The sequence below is a fragment of the Acinonyx jubatus genome, chromosome E2 (assembly GCF_027475565.1).
Source record: "Acinonyx jubatus isolate Ajub_Pintada_27869175 chromosome E2, VMU_Ajub_asm_v1.0, whole genome shotgun sequence".
NCBI lineage: Eukaryota > Metazoa > Chordata > Mammalia > Carnivora > Felidae > Acinonyx > Acinonyx jubatus.
The window spans coordinates 12,848,096-12,867,860 of NC_069396.1; the positions used below are offsets into that span (position 1 = coordinate 12,848,096).

General features: G+C 52.2%; 2 protein-coding genes across 13 annotated transcripts in view; one reads left to right on the forward strand and one right to left on the reverse strand.

Annotated features, from left to right (window-relative positions):
• Nucleotides 1-8,540, forward strand: part of LOC106989630 (pyruvate dehydrogenase phosphatase regulatory subunit, mitochondrial) — a 37,005-nt gene extending 28,465 nt beyond the window's left edge. For all 5 annotated transcript variants that reach the window (XM_053211113.1, XM_053211118.1, XM_053211115.1 and 2 more), the window contains 2 exons: nucleotides 2,278-2,460; nucleotides 4,043-8,540. In XM_053211113.1, the coding sequence (XP_053067088.1) occupies nucleotides 2,278-2,460; nucleotides 4,043-4,447 (588 nt within the window). In that variant the 3' untranslated portion in view covers nucleotides 4,448-8,540. The remainder of the gene's footprint in view (nucleotides 1-2,277; nucleotides 2,461-4,042) is intronic.
• LOC106989631 (pyruvate dehydrogenase phosphatase regulatory subunit, mitochondrial-like) lies at nucleotides 1,648-18,915 on the reverse strand. Of its 8 annotated transcripts, none has more exons than XR_008293819.1 (7): nucleotides 18,703-18,914; nucleotides 12,338-12,631; nucleotides 11,055-11,188; nucleotides 9,332-9,525; nucleotides 7,092-7,172; nucleotides 6,418-6,659; nucleotides 1,648-1,812 (listed from the first exon to the last, which is right to left on the reverse strand). XR_008293819.1 is itself a non-coding variant. In XM_053211119.1 (5 exons), the coding sequence occupies exons 2-5, from the start codon at nucleotides 12,559-12,561 to the stop codon at nucleotides 7,155-7,157; spliced, it is 570 nt and encodes a 189-aa protein (XP_053067094.1). In that variant the 5' UTR covers nucleotides 12,562-12,631; nucleotides 18,703-18,915; the 3' UTR covers nucleotides 3,660-7,154. The 8 variants fall into 8 exon arrangements, 2 of the variants coding, with proteins under 2 accessions (XP_053067094.1, XP_053067095.1); XR_008293823.1 differs by lacking the exons at nucleotides 1,648-1,812; nucleotides 18,703-18,914 and adding exons at nucleotides 17,143-17,216; nucleotides 18,135-18,696 and having other exon boundaries at nucleotides 3,660-6,659; XR_008293821.1 differs by lacking the exons at nucleotides 1,648-1,812; nucleotides 18,703-18,914 and adding exons at nucleotides 17,143-17,216; nucleotides 17,723-18,073 and having other exon boundaries at nucleotides 3,660-6,659.
• Between the last annotated feature and the right edge of the window lie 850 nt (nucleotides 18,916-19,765).

Below are 19,765 nucleotides of genomic sequence, written 5' to 3' on the forward strand. Positions count from 1 at the left end.
TCCAGCAGGTTTGTTACTTGAGGCCTTGGTTTCTACTTCTCATTTTCCTGGGCTGCTCTTGTTTTTATGATTTTCATTGAGTCCACAAGGTGGTTTGTGCCCTGCCTGGGTTCTTTACAAGCTGGCTCCTGTCCTCAAGAAGGGTATACAGCTGCCCCTGGCATAACATGGGGGTCAGGGGCACCGACCACCCACTCAGTCAAAGCTCCACATAGAACTTCTGACTCCTCAAAAACCTTAACTGCTAATAGCCTACCATCGACTGCAAACCTTACTGTTAATACACGTTTTGTGTGCTACACGTGTTGTATATTCTTCTAATACAGGGAGCTAGAGAAAACAAAATGTTATTAAAATCATATGGAAAATACATTTACAGTCATGTACTGTACTTACTGAAAACTCCACATCGAAGTGAGACACACATAGTTCAAACCCATGTTAACTGTACTTGTCTCTTTGAGGGGAAACAAAAACATCCCCAAAACATGGGGACAGATGGCAGGTTCTTGTTTGGCTCACACTAAATCCCCAACAGCTAGAAAAGGAATATATGATGGGGACCTGCTTTTCTCATCTAATCCAAGACTAGTTACCTGCTTCAAATCTTTATTCCCTGGCCTTCCTCTTAACGATTCAATTGGAGACACTGAAGCAGTGAGTGCAACAGAGATGCTGGCTTTTGATTATTCTCGTTTCCTGTCCATCCCCATGGGCCTCCTGCCTCCACCGTTGCTCATTCAGGTGTGTCACTTGCACGGGGGCCACACAGTGTATGGATTCAATAGCACAGGTTCTGTTTTTCCACAACTCTTTTCATGTTGTCCTGACCACCGTGGCCATTCAGTAGATGCCTCTTTGGCTGCAGGAGAGCAACACGCAGGGCAGCAGACCCAGCCAGGGTACAGAACTGCAACACCAGTGAAACCAGTTTCTTTTCCGTCCTTCCAGTTTTATTGAGATATAACTGACATAGATCACTGTACAGGTTTAAGGTGCACAGAGTGATGGATTGACATGCCCTGTGACATGACTGCCGTGGTAAGTTTCATTTTGCACCATTTATGTCCCATAGATTCGTGTGTCCTAGATCCTTGTGGGGCACAGGGTGGCTCAGTGGGTTAAGCATCTGAGTCTTGTTTTCGGCTCACCTTACCATCTCAATTTGTGAGTTCGAGCCCACAGCATGGAGCCTGCTTGGAATTCTGTCTGCCCCACCCCGGCTAGGTCTCTCAAAAATAAACATTGTTAAAAAGCTTTTTTCCTTGGGATGAAGACACTTAGGATTTACTCTTGTAACAACTTGTGTTACTTGTCACACAGCAGTGTCTGCTGCGGACATCAGGTTGGGTATTCCATACCTACTTCTCATTTGTCTGGTAACTGAAAGTTTGTACCTTCTGCCTCCCTTCCGCCAGTCCCCGCTTTCCTCTCCCCACCTCTGCCAACAACAACTCCAGCCTCTTTTTCTGCAGATTTGGGTCATGTTGTTTGCGATTGTACACGTAAATGCGATCATGAGACGTTTCTCTAATTAATTTCTCTTGTCATTTTGTCTTTTTAGTATTAAAGCTAATAATGTAGTCTGTTACTAGGCTTTAGACGTCACAGAATACGTTTAAACATCACACAGTATGAGTATCTGCCTTCAGTTGAGGAAACTTTATTTAGGGTGTCTGATACTTACAGTTTCCAGAACCAAGAATAACATGAGAGGCTGGCCGTTGTGGGACATGGGTAGGGTGCGCCGCCTTCCTGGCTCAGTCACTTGAGGGCGGGGGGGGGGGGGGGGGGGTCTCTGAGATGTGCCATCTGTGGAAAAAACAGACATTGCCCATGGGGTCCTGTGTGACACACATTTCCCAGCACGGGCAATGCACGAGTGAGGATGGGGTGGGGAGTTGGGGCGAGAGCAGAGCCGCGGTGGCTGAGCAAACTGAGAGGCACTTGTGGGCCTGGCCATTGACGGGGTGGTGAGAGTGTGTGTAGGATTCTCATTTGAGGACTGCTGTGTGCTTGGCTCCCTGTCCCAGGCTCCACAGAGAAGGGAAAGCTATGGTTCTTGCTTCCATGGAGTGTAAGTCAGGTTAGGGTGACCCTGGCTCATTACTCCTGGGCAGTGATGCTTCAGTTGCTCGAGGATGAGACGACCTAAGAATTTCATACACCCTCCTCGCTTGTTGAGGTTCATGGTGTCCCCCATTGGGTGCTGCCAGACACACTCCGTGTTGAATTCTGAAGGTGTGCGGGCTGCTGACCTCTCGTTTCTCCCTCTAGTATGCCCTCCACGTGTACAACGAAGTGATGAGTGTTGGGCAGAAATACGGAATCCGGAATGCTGGCTATTATGCTCTTCGTAGTCTTCGAATCGAGAAGTTCTTTGCTTTCTGGGGTCAGGATTTAAACACCCTCACCACACCCCTGGAATGTGGACGAGAATCTCGGGTGAAACTGGACAAGGTACGGTATCGGCACGTTCTGCCCTAGCAAGGAAGGGCTGAAGCGGAGGCCCGTGAAGGGCCTCGGGTGGACGAAGACAGTGAGGAGTCCTCAGGATGAAAAGTGTGTCCGGCCTGATAGGAAAACATGGTATGTGGAGAACAATGGTTTTGAGCACCTGGCTTGCTCTTTGAACCGGACCACCCTGAGGCTGGAGTTGCTCCACCAAGTGCGGCAGCCGTGTGCCCCACTCGGCTCCCTTTTAGATTGGCACTTTCAGGGAAGTTTTTCCAAGAACGTACCACAGACATTTGTAAAAATCAGTCTTCAACAGACTTTTTTTCCCCCAGAGTAAATAGGAACATCATTTTTTACAAAGTCCTAGGTCAAGAAGATGTTAGTGACAAGTCTCTTTCCCACCTCTGAAGCCCAGCAAACTGCACTACCGGCTGCAGCAGCTTGTCTCTGCTTCGAGAACTCTGAGTATGCAAACACACAAGCGAACGCTTTCCCCACTTGAACCTGGATGGCTGGGCACCACACGCCTGCTGTATTATTGCACCTTTTTGTTTTGTTTTGGATGTTTATTTTTGAGAGAGAGAGAGAGAGAGGGAAAGCATGAGCGGAGGAAGGGTAGAGAGAGAGGGAGACACAGGATTTGAAGCAGGCTCCAGGCTCTGAGCTATCAGCACAGAGACCAACGTGGCACTCGAACTCACGAGCCAGGAGATCATGACCTGAGCTAAAGTCAGACTCTTAACCAACTGAGCCACCCAGGTGCCCCACACCTTGTTTTTTTAGGTTAAACCTAACAAAATACCTTAGCAGTACAAAATACCCCTATCAGTACGGGAGATTTCTAGTCGTATTTGTGAGCGATTACAGATCACTTTTTCTCTCAGGTATAAAAGTAATGAATACTAAATTTTGGAAAATAGGGAAAAATATGAAGAAAATTAAAAATCATCTTTTTATAAGTTTTTTTTTTAATGCTTATTATTAAGAGAAAGAGTGTGACCAGGGGAGGGACAGAGAGGGAGACAGAATCTGAAACAGGCTGCAGGCTCTGAGATGAAGGTAGCAAGCCTGACACAGGGCTCGAACTTAACAAGCCAGGAGATCATGACCTGGGCCGAAGCTGGACACTTAACCGAGATACCCAGGTGCCCCCCAAATCACCTATTTTATCTGTACATAATCACTTAGAGGTTTTTTTTTTACCCTGGTCATGTTTCTTGCACATTCAAATACATACATGTGTGGGCTTTCTCTTGAGATTACCTAAAAACATGGTTTTTTGAAAACAATTATAGCAAGTATTTTTGAATTTTTCTTCCTAAGTATTTTTTTTCTGTGTGGTCTTGTGGTTGAAATCTATGTTTACAAAAGAGAAAAATGTACACCTGTGTTACAGAAATTTCTGAGTAGGTCTTCTATATTGTGAATGCAGTTTTTCACAAGGTGGAAAACCTACATTTTCCCCAAATCTGGGGAGTGGGGGTGTTGCCCCCATGGCAGGTACATCAGGGGACCCTACCCACCGCCCCTTCTGTGCCCAGCATCAGCACGTCAGCCTGCTCTCAGCATTGCCGTTCTCTCCTAGGGGATGGATTTCATTGGCCGGGATGCCCTGCTGCAGCAGAAACAGAACGGGGTGTACAAACGCCTCACTATGTTCATTCTGGACGATCACGACACCGACCTGGACCTCTGGCCCTGGTGGGGAGAACCCATTTACCGCAACGGGCAGTACGCAGGCAAGACCACCAGCAGCGCCTACAGCTACACCCTGGAGCGCCACGTTTGCCTGGGCTTTGTGCACAATTTTTCCGAAGATACTGGGGAAGAACAGGTTGTGACGGCAGATTTCATCAACCGGGGAGAGTATGAGATTGACATCGCGGGACACCGGTTCCAGGCCAAGGCCAAGCTCTACCCTGTCACCTCCCTCTTTACCCACAAGCGCCGAAAGGATGATGTGGAGCTAAGTGACTTGCATGGAAAGTAATGCCGGGCTCCCCTCCAGTCCCAACCCTCTGCTTCCCACCTTTTACCTCCCTGATAGGATTTTAAGCTTCACCTGCTTTAAACCTTTTGCTTTGCAACCTCTCTTCTCCTTCCACCTTCCCTCCTCCCTTTTGCAGTGCAGTTAACCATCTAATACTCCCTCTGGGCTGTTCTTCCAGCCCCCCACTCCACCCCTCTCAGATCCTCATGGTGACACAAAGCATGTGTGACAGGCAGGACAGGTAAAGACTGCACTCGTGGAAGTGGGGAGCCAGGGGTCTGATTTCTCTGGCTGTGTCTAGAAGCAGGGGAAGCTGGTGGTATGCAGGCCGCAGGGCAAGAGTCCAGCTCTGTGAGGCTGACTTTTCTCGGAATAACCTGCTCATCTTGGCGGGTTGCTGTGGATCCGAGGCAGCCCCTTGCGAGAGCCCGTGCGGGGGGTTGGCACCGATCCCTCTACAAGAGGATGACCATCTACCTCATTCACGAGCGGCACCACGTGCATGTTCTTTGGTCTGTAGCAAACAGCCGGCCTGGGACATCCCAGCCTCCCTACTGACCCAGTTACTAGACTTGCGGATCAGGGCCACCCTCCTAACATTTCCTTCACGTCTTGCTGATCTCTAGAAGAGGGTCTGGGGGCCTGAGTAAACAAGCCAGTGTTTGAAAGGGAAAGACCATGTTGCCTTTTGTATTGATCTTCTTGGAAAATGTACCGCACAGAGGTGGTTTTCTGCTGTCTGAACAGTGCTGCTGCTTTCAGCTGCTCAAAGCTCACTCTTCCCATCTTGACCGTCCTCTTCTCCAGGTGCATCTTTGTCCCCTCTCCTTACCTGCCCCTTCTGCAGCAGGCCCACTCGGCAAACACTGCTGTCCCTTTGGAACAGGGAGGGTGTGTGGTCCTGGGGAGGAACTAAACCATGCTGGCCGTGCAGAGTTCAAGAGCTACTGGACTCCCAAGTTTTGCTTCCTCGGGCACAGAACAGACAGATCTGCACAGAGATGACCCTCAGGAGTCTGGGGAGGGTCCTGTGAGAGTCTGCTCTTCCATCCAGCCATCTCTCTGTAGCTCTGGAAGAGAAAATGACCGGGCCCTCCACTCTCTTACACGGTGTCTGTCTGCTAAAGGTGAGGCTGGGCTGTCCGAAACTTGTCCACCCTTTGCACTTAAAGTCCAATGGGGGCAGTTTATATGCAAAGTGCTGTCACAGATTTGAATGAACTGTTGTCTTGATATCTTGGAAGCGTTAGCTCTGACGAGTCTGTCAGTCCATTATAGAAGGGCCTTTTGTTCTCCGTGAGCAGCTTAGAACTCTCACGTGTGTCTGCCTGCTCTGGCGTTTCTTTGGGATCTCGGTTTACCCCCTTCATCTGATAGAGTCTCTATAGAAACTTCTTGTCCTCTGCCTGGCCAGACAGTTCCTACTTGACTACTGATTGTAGTGTCCACTTTTTAAAAGACGTCTTCGTTGATTTATTAAGGGAGTATGTGGTTACAACCGTTAGGGCCTCACTATGTGATGGGCTGAGAGATGCTGCTGCAAGGAGGGGGGCAGTTGGGGGAGAGGTGTCACCTTGTAGGACAGGGCGCAGCAGCTATGACACATGGGGGAGAGCAGGAATCAGGCACCTGCTCAACGCAGGTGTTAGCAACAGGGGCCCAACTGACCAAGAAAGCTGGAAACAGGCACTGTAGAGCTAAAGGTATCCCCTGCCCTGTACCACTCTCGTCTTTGAAGAATTTAAAGGAAGTTCTAGATTTATGTGTAAATTGCATCTTGTCCATAAATAGGGGCACACTTTTAAGACTCGGGCAAGATGTATTTATTGAGTGCCCTGACACACACACTCAGCTTTTGGCACTTTAAAATTCACCCTGGAAATCTTTCTTGGTTAACAATGTGAATCTGGCACTTGTCTCTCTTTGGTCCTAACCCTGAAGTGGGTGACTCGTTCCTGACTTCAGCATACCTGACAGAACATCCTGCAGTCTGTCGTTCCCATCATGGGTTTGACTTGTGTGTCTGCTCCTCTGTCCCTAGAGATTCAAAGGATCTGGATGCTTTGTGAATGCGTGGCGGGACTTGGGTTTCAGATGGCTGGTACTTTTTTCTCTGTGAAATGATCCTTCGTCACTTCTTACGGTCTCTTGAGGGAGGGGCTCTGTGTTCTTCTGTCTTGTCCACATATTCAACTGGACAATCTTGTTTTATCTGGAAACAGAAAGCGTGCCAGCCTCAGACGAACACAGAGCAAAAAGGGACAAGATCTACCTGCTTGGATAGCCTACCTGATGTCCTGTGCCCGGCTGGGGGGCCCTGTACCCCCAAATACAAGAGATGCTGTTCAGAACAGGGGCCCAGAGACCGTTAAGCTCAGTGAGTAACCTCAGTTATCCCGTTTCTGCAGGAGGAGAGTCCAGCTACTTGGACTCTCACCAGGAGACATGCTGTCCCTGGATTCTACCTTCTTAAACACACCAACAGTTTTACCTCTTTCCGTTCTAAAAGTGGAAAGTAACTCCACCTTTCTCCCTTACCCTGCCTCTGAATGCATTTGAAACGTTAACCCCGCCTCCCCACCATGGAAGTGCAGGAATGACAGTTTTCTAAAAGCGGTTTTGCTTCACTGAAGGGAGAACCCACCACCTTGATTTCTGGCTCTTCTTATCCTCTGCCTGATGAACGCATGTGCTGGCATCTGAGTCTTCACCATCCTCTGACAACCTAAGGGAGATAAAAGGGAATCTTCCATAAGCTGTAGTCCTGGTTCTGACCCCAGAAGGCTGTGTCCTGGTACAACTGCACTGGCTTTGCTTTCAAGGGTTAGCGACCAGGTTCAGTGTTTTGTATCTTTGCAGCTGCATGGTCAGTATCACCAGCAAGGGTCCCCTTTAGCATCTGAGGTAGGGGTTTGGTCACTAGTGCTTAGTACTGAAGAACTTTCCATGGTTTTCATTTCCTTTCTGCACACCACCCTTAACCCACATCCCTCCCAAACTTGCCAGGAGCAGCTTTTCATCAGCATGAAAAAGGGAAAATTTGCACGAGTCAAGAATTGTCAGAGGGGATGATAGGGTAGGTGACAGAGTCTGGGAGCAAGCTCTGGGTCTCCTGGCTGTGCCTCTCCCCGCGACCCCCACCCTGGCCTCCATGTTAAGGTGCTGAGTTGTAAGGCTCCTCCATCATCCGTACAGGACCTGGGTTCACACTCCCTCATCACTACAGATGCACTATTTTTCAAGAGAACTATTTTTGTATGTCTTTGCCTTCTCTTTGTCCATTAAACACCAGAGTTTAGTCATTGTATAATATGATTCTTGACTTCTGAGCAGAGAATCTGCATCCCTTGGAGAATTACACATTTCTTCATGGGCTTTCTTCCTCATATTTAGATGTACCTATTTTTATCCTTCGCCAACCTTCTGCCTTCTTGGTTTTCTGTCTCTAAAGGACAGAAATTACAAGGGGTGGGGAAGGTATTTTTAGTATCTGTTTCAAAAGATCTATGCCAGGATTTCCTTTGCACACCCGGAACTGGAGCTTGGAGCACCTTTCTCCAAGCCTGGTTCTCGTGCCTTACACCAGAATGTCCCATGGTAGGTGTAGACAGGAAGGATGAAAAGAAACTTCGCTCAGTCTGAGGGTTTCCCCAGCCACCCCCCCCATAGCTTCCCTTCCCCATATCAAACAGGGATAGAAAGTTTCCACAGCTTGTTTTAATCAAGGGGTTTCTAGCAGCACAGTTAACACTTCACTCTCCGGTCTACTCTTAGGATACAGGAAAATGCCATTGTAATTATTGTACAGTGCTGTAACTCCTCCTTTGCATCTGTAAATATGCAGTTTGCTCAGCCCCTTAGTGTGCAGTGACAGGTGCTGCTGAGGACATGTGAGGCACTTTAGGGCATGGGATCTTTCTCAGGAGCCCTGGTGACTTTAGGTACCCAGGGTGACTGAGCACTTCTGCCTCTATGAATGCGGTATTAACCTCATGCCCTGTATTTCTTTCAAGCCAGATTCCAATTAAGATGTTCTCTTCATGTTATTAAGTTTGTAAATGAATAAAGAGACATTTTAATAACTCTGGTCATAGCAACTTGTGAAATGTTCTTCATCTCTAGCAACTTGATGTATTTGCCATGACAAGGGGTAAGCACTCCCCATAAAACCATTTATACCAAAGCGTAAAAAAAAAAAAATGTGGAAACCAAGGTAAGACATAAGCATTATGTTACCCTTTGTGTAGGGCTGGCAGGTGTAGAGAAAGTCCCCAATTATCTGAAGTTATGGTCTCAGTCACTGGATCTGACCGCCCATCCTGCCTTACGGTTGATTGCACAGTAAGGAACCTGGCACTTGACATATCCCCCATCCATGTGAAAGCCCACGCTGGCATGGAAAAATGGGCTCTCTATATATTCTTGCACACACAGTAGGAAGAGAAGAAGATGGAGAGGAGCACCCAGTGATCTTTCCCTATAATCTAAAAAGGTAGTCACTGGTCTTTGTTTACTGACCTATTGTTGAGCAGCTACAATCTGTGAATTGAGATAGGCAAACATGTCTATAATAATCGCATGAATCTGTCTTCCAAAACCACTTGCGAAATTTCCAGATCATCGAATGATCAACATTAAATACAAAAGTACATCCCACAGGCTCTGTGCTAATTCTGAAATAAGGGTTCCTGAAACCCTGTGCACAGTGACATTGCTAGAATATCCCACAATGATTCCTTGAAGGGGACAACCCTCAAATGATGTGTATCTCCCCCTTACTATCAATACACCGGATTATACACACATTCCACACCATATTAGTAACGAGCAACTCTAGGAAGCAGAGCAGAGCCCAGCAAGCAGAATCTAAGCAAAAAGACTTACCTTCAAGCCCCTCCTCCAAACGACAGGCCAGCAGAGTTCACTCCCACTAGGACACAGTAGCCCCTGCACTGCAAGAGACTCGCCCATGATGCACCTCATGTCTGGGGTGAAGGTCTCGGGGCAGTTGACCAACTTCACGATCTCCAGAGTCTCCAGTTCTGGCATCCGACGCAGGAGGGAACTCAGCAGGGGCTCTGAGCCATAAAAACAAGGCCCAGCAGAGCACGAGGAACTGAACCGGTGGACCGGAAGTCAGCAGTTCTGGCGCTGGGCCCATTACACGGACCCTCTGCTGACTCAATCCCCGGTAGATACCCGATTCAAGTACCGGTTGCCATCAAGTTAAATCCAACCCAGAGGGACTCTTCCCGCCTGTCCTGCACGTATCCCGCATCTTCCCTAACAGAAGCCAGAGACGGTGCAGCGGCAGGCACCAAGCACATTGACCATCTTCACTCGCGAGTCCTCGCCTCTCAAAAGCAAGCCTGGCCGAGAGCGAGGACACCATGGGAGTCGGGCTCATCTACCGGGCAGGGACCAGGGTGAGGCGGCTGAGGCGCCCGCTCTCAGCACTGGGCCAGCGCAGGGCCGGCCGGGGAACCCTGCTCACGTGCCCAAGCACGTACAGCCTCTTCCTGCCTGCCTGTAGCTCCTCTCCTGGCATCTCCCCTTCTCCACTGCCACATCTACCCAATCCTGTTACAGGACGCTCATCTTAACCCAGAATTGACAAACAAGGTCACACTTCACCAGAGTGCGAATTATATGAAAGGGAAAGCTCTAAAACCGTAGTCTGTCGTCAGAATCTCTAATGATTATAATCTCACCTTCCCCAGTGAAAACTGTGTCATACGCCACATAATTTCCAGTTGGCCGGCAAAGTGAGCCACAGGCCGTGCGTACCCCGTGACCACATGGCAGAGCCACCTCAGCTGGCACACAGATCGAGCTACCGTCCTTGTCAGGAGGGGTCTTGACTTCCCTGTGATTTGAATCACGCAGGTGTTCTGAAGAGCAGCCCTGAGCTACACGAGCGACTAGGCCCAGCTACTCGCTTAGGACAATTCCCGCGGCCACCAAACGGTTTCACCAGCTACGACACAGGCTCAACCCTGGGCTTCTGGCTAGTCCATCACCTCGCGACAAGCTGACAGACCTGCTTCCCACTTGTTATCATATGGAACCGCCCCATAGCTTGGTCTCCCCGTCCTACTTGCTCCGGTCGTATTCGGCTCACGATTCCCCGGGTTCTTCTCCCTTGGTGACGCACACAAGGGGTAACATACGCTTAAGCTTTACAGTCACAAATATCCTTAAGCGCAACTGGTGAAATTCAGTGGCTCAGACTATGATTTCACTGTCAAGCACCAAAACTTAAGCACTTCCTTCTCTTCCTCCTTCAGGAGCCAGATGTGGCCACCTAATATATACTTCAGAGAGTGAAATAGGAAATGGCACAGGAAAACTTTCACATCATAGGAATTCTGGCATCTGGATAGGATCCGAGATAATGACCGAATCCCCTCGATAGATAAGGAAACGGGAGACAGCTCAACACGCTCACACACTTGCCCGAGGTAAGACCAGGACGAGTGCAGAGCTCGGACTGAAACTCAAGCCTCAACTAAAATCCCCAGGCAGGCTTGGTGTCGGACCGCATATGGTACTGAGTGAAAGAGTCCGGGCCACAGGCAGACCAGTAAATGGCAGAGTACCTGCTTACCTGTTTGGATCCCTGTTTCTTGCTCTAACTGCTGGTAGAGTTTGTTGGAATAGTCTGCCATCTTCTGCTCGATGGTCAAGTGCCTGGCGGTGCTCAGGATGCCGGCACAGAACCTCGTAGAGCCAGCGGCCAGCCTGCGGGATGGATCCAAAATGCTCTTAGGTAGACTCGCATATCTGTGAATGCAACTAGTTCAAAGACCCTCATTACTGGCACCGACCGTAATATCAAAAGATGGAAACCTAAATATCCCGACAGGAGAGGGATTTCAAATGTTGGCGTTCACCTACACGACGGGACGCCGCGCAGCCATAAAAAAGGCACGAGAATGCTCTTCTGCAACAATATGGGAATCCTAATGAAAACAGCATGGGAGGAGCACTACTTAATATGCTACTAACTTGTACAAAAAAAGAGAAAAAAATAGCAAGTGAAGACCCACGTACACACTGACCAACACGTTTGCTCATATACACGGGGGGTGTCTGGAACGACACACTAGGAACTTAATTTGCCTCCAGCGAGGGAAACTTCAGCTAGAAGTCAGGGATGAGAAGCAGACTTTCCCTGCACACTCTTTTACAGTTTTTAACTCTGAATCGTGTAAATGCATTGCCTATTCGGAGAGAATTACAACAGACTTGTTAAATGTCATTCAATTTCTGGTAGGCAATAGAACAAAAAAGGACTGTAAGGGAAAGTGAGACAACTTGTACCAAGTACGAACCTTAGTCAGTAATAAGGTTTCCATACTGATTCACCATATTTAACGGTAACCCCAACCTAAGATGTCAGTCCCAGGTGCACACAGGCGTGAGGCACACGGGAACTCGGTACAACCTTTGCATTTGTTCTGTAAATCTAGCACGGCTCTAAAATAAGTTAATTCAGTGGGGGGAAAAAAAGGAACAGAAAGAAGACAGGATGCAGCCAATTTCATTTCCGCCCATAGAGGGAGCTCCAGAGCCACGGGGTCTATGTTGCCATTTGACCGCCCCTACCCAGAGAACAAGATGGTAAGATGTGCCTGGACCCTGAAATAAAACGCACCCTCTTTGGATACTCGGCTTCGCGGCATCTGCCACCTCTCTCAGAGCCCAAAAACACGGGTATTGCACATCGTGAAACCGTGGACAGGAGATTTCGCCTTTCCGTGACCGTTCTCATGCTACTTAGCGACAGGTTAGCCACTGCCGGGACAGGTTACCGGGAGCAGAGGGGGTGAGGGAAGCCCACGCAGTTGGTGCAACATGGCCCCAAGCCGGGTCCCGTCTGGTCCTTACCTGCCCTGCTCCAAAAGGACAATATCCTTCCAGCCCATCTTGGAGAGGTGATAGGCCACGGACGTGCCCATGATTCCACCGCCACAGATGACCACCTGTGCCTGGGCAGGCAGGGCGACAGAATGCGCCTCGGCAGCTGGCGCACCGCTTCTCCCCGACGACCAGTTCTGCCATCCTCGGCCGGTCCTTTGTCTCCGGGCCACCGACAGCAACCGGGAAAACATCACGTCTGTCAGTCAGCAGCTCGGAGATGTGCTCCCACTCGGCCAAAGAGGAGATTCTCCCCAATTCAAACTAGACAGAGAAAGCAAACAGATTTCATTCCACTGTACTCAGTGCGCCGGATTAGTGACAAAAGAAATGGAGGCAACAGAGAATGACAATCATCATGCCTCATCCAGACAGAGGCACAAGCACATGCAAAGGCCCTGAGGGGAGGCACACCTGAAGGAGTCCGAGCACAGAAGGGAGGCCAGCGTGCCCACAGCTCGACGGCAAGGCACAGTCGACCAGAGACGAGGCCGGAGAGGCAGGCAGAAAGCAATGACACAAGCGCTTGGATGCCTCACGAGCAGCTGGGATTTTACTCCAAGTGCAAAGGAAAATACTAAAGCAGGGAATGAAATGATCTGATACGCTTTTCCTAAGATCAGCCTGGCTCCACAGTGGGGACTGGACTGGAGGAAAGGCAGGGCTAGGAAGCTACCGCAGGAGTCCAAGAGGGAGGGCACGGTGGCTCACACAAGGATGGTGGCGGTGGAGTCAGAGCCATGACTGGATTGTTGTGGATGGTGAAATGACAGTACTTAACTTGCCAACAAACCGGATGTTAAGATGGGGAGCGGGAGAAAGACGGACGATGGCAAAGTTTCCAGGTTAAGCGACGGGTGCCACTTCCTAAGGTGTGAAGGACTAGGGATGCGGAGGGAGGCGGGAAGGAGAGGGAGAGGGAGGCGGTGAGGGCGCGTGCACGCATACCGAGGTGTCAAGGGCGAGACACCTAGCAGGCATCCACGTGGAAGTGCCAAGCAGCTAGATAACCAGGCCTGAAGCCTGGGGAAGACACGGGGTATCCGGAGACCCGGCAGTCTGAGGAACAACTCTGAGGCTCCCCAGCAGGCACAGCTTGGCAAGAGAAAGAAAGTACTGGATGGGGGACTGCGCGCCGGGGCAGACTCACAGAGCGTCCAAACGGCTGAGTGGCGGAAAGGGAACCGGGCAGAGGTGTCACAGAAGCCGAGAGAGGAGATGGTTCACTACAGAGGGTGGCCAGGGATGGAGCAAGACGGCCAGGTGCCTGCTGGGACTTGACGACACAGAGGTCCTTGGTGTCCTCAAAGAGGACATTCCCAGGGGAGTGCCAGGGACGAAGTACGGCCTAGAGCAAGCTCAAGAGCAAGGAGATGAGGGAGTGTGCACAGCTTCTTCACGTGCTGCCCGGAAGGGAGCAGAAACCCCAGACAGGAGGAGAGAATGGGGGTGGAGCAAGGCTATTTGTCTATAAAGGTGGGAGCCACGGAGACTGTTTCAGGGCTGGCGAGAAGGGCCAGGAAGAGGGAAAGAGGTGGGGGAGGAAGGAGAGGCGGTGACAAAGAATGAGGTCCTGGAAAGGAAGGGAGGAAGGGAGGAAGGGAGGGAGGGAGGGAGGGAGACAGAGAGAGAGAGAGAGAGAGAGAGAACGAACCCAAAGCCGCAGTGAGGGACGGCGTGCCCCGCGTCTGCACAGGCCACAGACTGGAGACGCCAGGTCCCACGGCCCCTTCCTGAAAGCAGGGGAGGACCGGTCGTGGCGGGCTTATGACGAACCACGGGAGTCACAGGCTGCGACCAAGCGCATGTCCCTCTGAGATGACTAACACCATGAGGTAGATTAGGGAGCGGACAGGTTCAGGCCACCAGGGAGAATTACTCTAAGGGCATAAGAGGACTGTTCAATTTTTAAGAAACTGCAGACAGCCCTGTGGGCGAAGGCACGGTCTCCGAGTGTGGGGAGACGGCGACACTTCAGAGGAGAGCCCTGGCAGCCCGTGCGCCCACCAGCACGCCGCTACCAGCCCGGGACCCACGGAGGGCCCCCGACGGCCCAGGTCGTCCAAGGCCAAGGTGTGGGTGCCCATCCATCAGACAGGATCTCAGAACTGAGACCGAGCAGGCCTCCACTGTGTCCCAAGGAAATCCCATCCAACCAGGGCTGATTACTTTGGCCACCTTGTGGTGATCTCCAGGCCTCACCTCCTTGGTCCCCGCCAAACCGTCTCAAGACAGAAGCTTCTCCACAGCCAGACTTCCCACAATCTCATCTCCATATGACCGATTTCTCTCTCTCTCTCTTTCTCCCTCTCTCTCTCTCTCTCTCTCTCTCTCTCTCTCTCTCTCTCTCTGCTGTCCTCCCCTCCAAACCTCTCCACCGTGTCCTCCAGAACATCCTTTCCAAACTGGAACACCCAGCCCTTCACCTAGCTTCTCTCCACCTCTGCTTCAACAGAGACACAGCTCTACTGAGGGAAACGCCACTGCCACGTGGCCAGCCCGTCCCACTGACCTTGCCATCAGGAGGGGGGGAGGCGGGCACCCTTCTCCCTTCCGAACCATTACCACTTGGTCATGCTTGAAAAGACCCTGTTCCCTCATGGCTCACACTAGCAGGCACCCCGTAGCTAGCCCCGGGCCACTGCGTGTTCAGCCACAGGCAGATGTCTGTCTACATTCAGGTTCTGAACCCACAACACTGCTCCTCTCCCAACCTGGGACCCCACCTCCTTCCTTCCTTCCAAACACAAAACCTGTCTCCTCAACTCCTGAAACTCCACCTGCATCTACGACCACCTCTTCCTTCAACCTCGTAGGGTCAAAAGTTGATCCCTCCCCACGTGCCCTGGATCCCTCTCTCTCCTTCCTTCCCTTGACTCCGCTCCATCAACTGTCCCCTTCCACGTACCTTCAGTGTTTCCTCCAATCCTCAGCATTTTAATACGCTCAAGTCCCTCCCAACTGACTTAAGAAATACAAGAAAGGCTCCATACCAGTCTTCCAATGGTGATTTTTAATTGTACAAATTCTGAATTATAAAAATTGTGGTCTTTGTAAACAACACAAACGTAGAAGGAAATTAAGATCTCCCATCATGCAAAATACTCAATTCCAGGGCTGATGAAATTTCCCCAGACTTATTTATCTTGCAGCACGTGCTCCCCTGACACCCACCTGTGTGCCACCACCTGTCTTAAAGTCCTTTTTGTTACACCTCAGTGATTGCACAGTCTGCCGGCAGGTTACACCAAAATTTACTATGACGTCACAACCTGTCTTTTTCACTTGACAAGAAGGGCTTCCTATGGTATCTGTCACTTTCCCCCCTTTCCACCGTCCCGAACCCAAGCAGTTAAGCTCCCGTCCCGCATGCCGGAATACTGCTCTCACCAAGAATGCCACTGTTGCCACCTTCCAGGGACACCGGGCCCATCTCACTCACCCTCTCCACAGCACTGAACACCGCCGATCGCTCCCGCTACTCACGCACTCTGTCCCTGTTTTATTTTGACACCGACTACCCCGGTCACATCTACACCACCTTCTCTCCCCTGCCCATCCTTCTGTGTTGCTGTCCCTCAGGGTGTCTGGGACCAGCTTCTCCTCTCAGTTCGCCACCCTCCAGGGTCATTTCACGCGTACCAAGACTGACGCCTAAGCCCACAACAGCGCCGAGCTTTCCATCTGCACCTCGAGCTGAACAATGGCCATGTCCACTTGGGTTCCCGTGGGTCACACCCAGCACATCCAGAAGGGAAACCCACCTGCCTCAATCTCCAAATCTGCTCCACTTCTGTGTCCCGCAGTGACACCATACACAAGAATCCCAGGGGTCACCCTGGGTTCCTCCCTCTCTCTCACCTCCTCTATGCGGCCAACCGTCATGGACTAACAATTCCACAGGCGACATTTCCCTCAGACCATCGACTTCTCCCCCTCCTCACTGCCATTACCTGAGTACAGACCGCCATCCATCCCCGCTCAGATGAAGGCAGAAGCTTCCCGACAGGGCTTCCGCACACCATTCTCCCCACCCCCCCTCAATCCTTCCGAGGAGGGGCGTGGAGGGAGGCTTCTCAAATGAAACTCTGGTTCACACCCCTCCTCAAAACTCTGCAATGGCTTTCTGATGCCCTGAGGAAAACAGCATTCTCCTGAACAGGAAGTGTGCAAGATCCTTCATCATCAGGCTCATTCCTGACCTCCGGTCTCTTTCTCTCCTCTGCAGCCAGACGGACATACGTATAATTCCTCCAACGGGACAGGCATTGAGTCTCTCTGAAACCCCCAGGATCTGGGCACACTGTTCCTTCGAACCCCATGGCATAGTTCCTGCCCCCCTGCCCCCAAACGTGGATAATCCCCTCAGCTCTCACCCTGTTTCACAGCTTATCAGACCCCCCCCCCCCAATACCGCCTCAGGTGACTCTTCTGTGTTCTCCCACAACACCCTGCACTTCCCCAGCGCAGAGCCTCCCACACCGTCACAGCCTGTTTGCCAATCAGGGAAACGGCACAACGACCCCGCTGAAAATGCAGGCTTTGGGGGCAGACAGGTATGGGTCTGAACATCTCCCCCACCTCTCATCAGCTCTGTGGCTTTGAGCAAGTCATTCCATCTCCGTGCTCCAGGCTCCTCATCCACAAGGTGAGCTACGAACACCTGCCTCGCCGGGTTGCCACAAAGACTACAGGAATACAGACAATACAGGAAAAGCATGGTAACTGGCACCCGAGAAGCACTCAGTAAGTGCTAGTTTTTAGTCTCCTCTTACAATGGAGCTCTCTGGGAGCTGAGACCAGTTACCACTTCAACGTGATTCTGCCTGCCGGCATTCAGGGTAGGCACCTAGGAAATATAATCAACGGAGGAATGAGAATATACAATAAACGAGATGGCAAAAATTCAGTGAGGACTCTGAGATCTTGAGGCTAGGCTCCAAGATTTCAGGGCATATCTAAATCACAGAGAGTAATTTTTTAAAATTGTTTTCGGGTTTTTTTTGTTTTTCAGAGAGAGAAAGGGAGCCAGCAGGAGCCGGGGAGGGGCCACAGAGGGAGGGAGAGTATCTTAAGCAGGCTCCACGCTGAGCATGAAGCCCGATCTGGGGCTCATCCCATGACCCCGGGATTGTGATTTGAGCCAAATCCAAGACACTCAGCCAACTGAGCCACCCAGGCCGGTAGAGAAGAATCTGAAGATGTCAAAGACAAAGAAATAAAAGGTGTAGCCGGGTTTAAAATAAGTTCTATTTAAAAACAGAAAACAAAAACCTAAGATGGCCCTATAATATTCTCTCCCTCTAAGAAGAATCGCTAAGGCAACCTCAATATTGGGACTGGTTATGCTCACACCTGCTTACGACAAGAAGAGCAAGGGACAGCTCCAAGTCCCTCTGGGTTGTTCCCCTGTATGGTCCCAGCGTGTGTACAAATGGGCCGCTGGTCACAAGGAAGCCTAGTGAGTGGAGCTCGACCGACGCACGTCCCACTCTTGCCTCAGCAGAAGGGCCACCTGGGACATTTCTTTCAAACAGACAGACAAAAACCCCAACACCATCCCAGGCTCTTTCTCTGGAGAGTCTGATCCTGCTGGTCCCGAGGGTGTATCTGTCAAAACGTGCCACCAGGTGATCAGGCAAGTTTAAGAAATTAATACATATCCCTAGCACTGGAAAAGTGTGCCCCGTGGCCCGGCACCGGCACCCCTCCTCCCCTTTCCCCCCTCCCGCCCCCCCCCCCCCGCGTGCCCGGAGGTCGCGCTTACAGAGATTCCCGAATCTAATGTGAACGTCCTTCACAGGGGTCCCGAGTGACCAAACATCACGAAGACAGTTCACCACCCTGGCCTACACTTTTCCCGGTAACTCGGCTTGCCGCACTCTGCAGCAGGCGTACAAGTTAGCGAAGCAGAGGCGGACCGCACGTCTCCAGGCGGGAAAACGATTGCACCTGCAGAGGGAGAAGGGCGGGCGAGACCAGCCAAACCCGCGCCAGGCGCTGTGCAAGCCCAAGGCGGGGAGCCCGAAGCGAGGGCACCCCGGCCGCTCTGGACATCGGGCTGAGGAGCGCAGGCCCGGGGGCAGCCGTGCACGGGGCCCCAAGGCCCGGACCCCGGACCCCTTCGGCCGGACGCCGCACAGCCGCAGACCGACTGAGAAAGACGAGGCAGACCCACTCCCGCCCCGGGCCGCCGGAGTCCCCAGCGACCCGGCAGGAGCGACAGGAAACGAGGGGCGGCCGCCACCACTCCCGAGGAAGACCAAAGCGAAAAGGGGGGCGGCTGAGACCCGCGCGGAGGGGAGGCCAGAGCCGCCCCGCCGCCGTCTCCTTACCTCACGGGCCGCCGCGGGCTCCGCCGTCAGCAGCACCCCGGCGGCAGCGGGACAGCAGCCACCACAGTTGCCGGGGGTCCCGCCGCCAGAAACGGGGCACTGGGAATGGGAAGGGGGCGGGGCGGAGGGAGTAAAAAGTTCCGGGGAAGCGGGAGAGACCGCGACCTTCCGCGCTTTACGGCCCCGGCAAGGGTACGCCCGCGCGTGCCGGCACACGCGCACGCGCGCGCCGTGACGTCCCCGCGGCGGCCCCGCCCCTGCCACGTGGGGCTTGTTTGGGTCTCGTGAGGCCCCGCCCCGGGAGCTCGGCCCCCGCCCCAGTGGTCCAGGCTGCTTTCTGAAGTGTGCAAGTGGAGCGGGGATGTCTGCGGTGGGTCGCCGGCCTTGCCGGCGTGTCGGGAGCGCGGGGCTTCGCTCTGCCCTCCAGGCGCCCTGCCGCTTCTGTCCCCGAGCGGGTCCGCGGCTCAAAGCCACTCTAGTCCCTGGCGCAAAAGGGCGGCGTGGACCGACAGTCCCTTGTCTCTGGAAGGCGCTCGGCTCTTCCTGGGCCAGGCTCTAGCAGAGCGTCTGAAATCCGGTCTGCGGGCCTGGCCCGGCCCGGCCCGACCTCGGAGGCGGGTTTAGCGACCCTGAGCTCTGGGCGGGATCTCACTCTGCACCTTCCTGGCTTGCCTGGGCCCGAGGAAGCAGAGTCATTCAGTCCATCTTCTGAGAAGCCTCCCGTCCAGTCCTCCCTTCCTATCGCTTGGCCCTGTTTTCTTTCCCTCGTGGAACTCATCACTATCTAAAGTATGTGTTCGCTGACTGCCTTTGCCACCAGTTGCAGGCCCCGGACCCTGTCGACAGAACCTCAGTCTTAGGCACGGCAGCACTCGCAGCAGCGCTTGGCGCATGGTCCAGTCAGTATTTCTTTGAATGGGGAGCGTTCTGAGGGCACGGCCGCCACTGCACGGTGGGCCACACTCTCCACTTCCCGGTCTTGGGATTGAAGCCCGTCTTGCCACACGAGCCAGTCTTGTTTCCTTATGGCCTCTGATGATGGGATTCCGCAGTGCACAAGAAC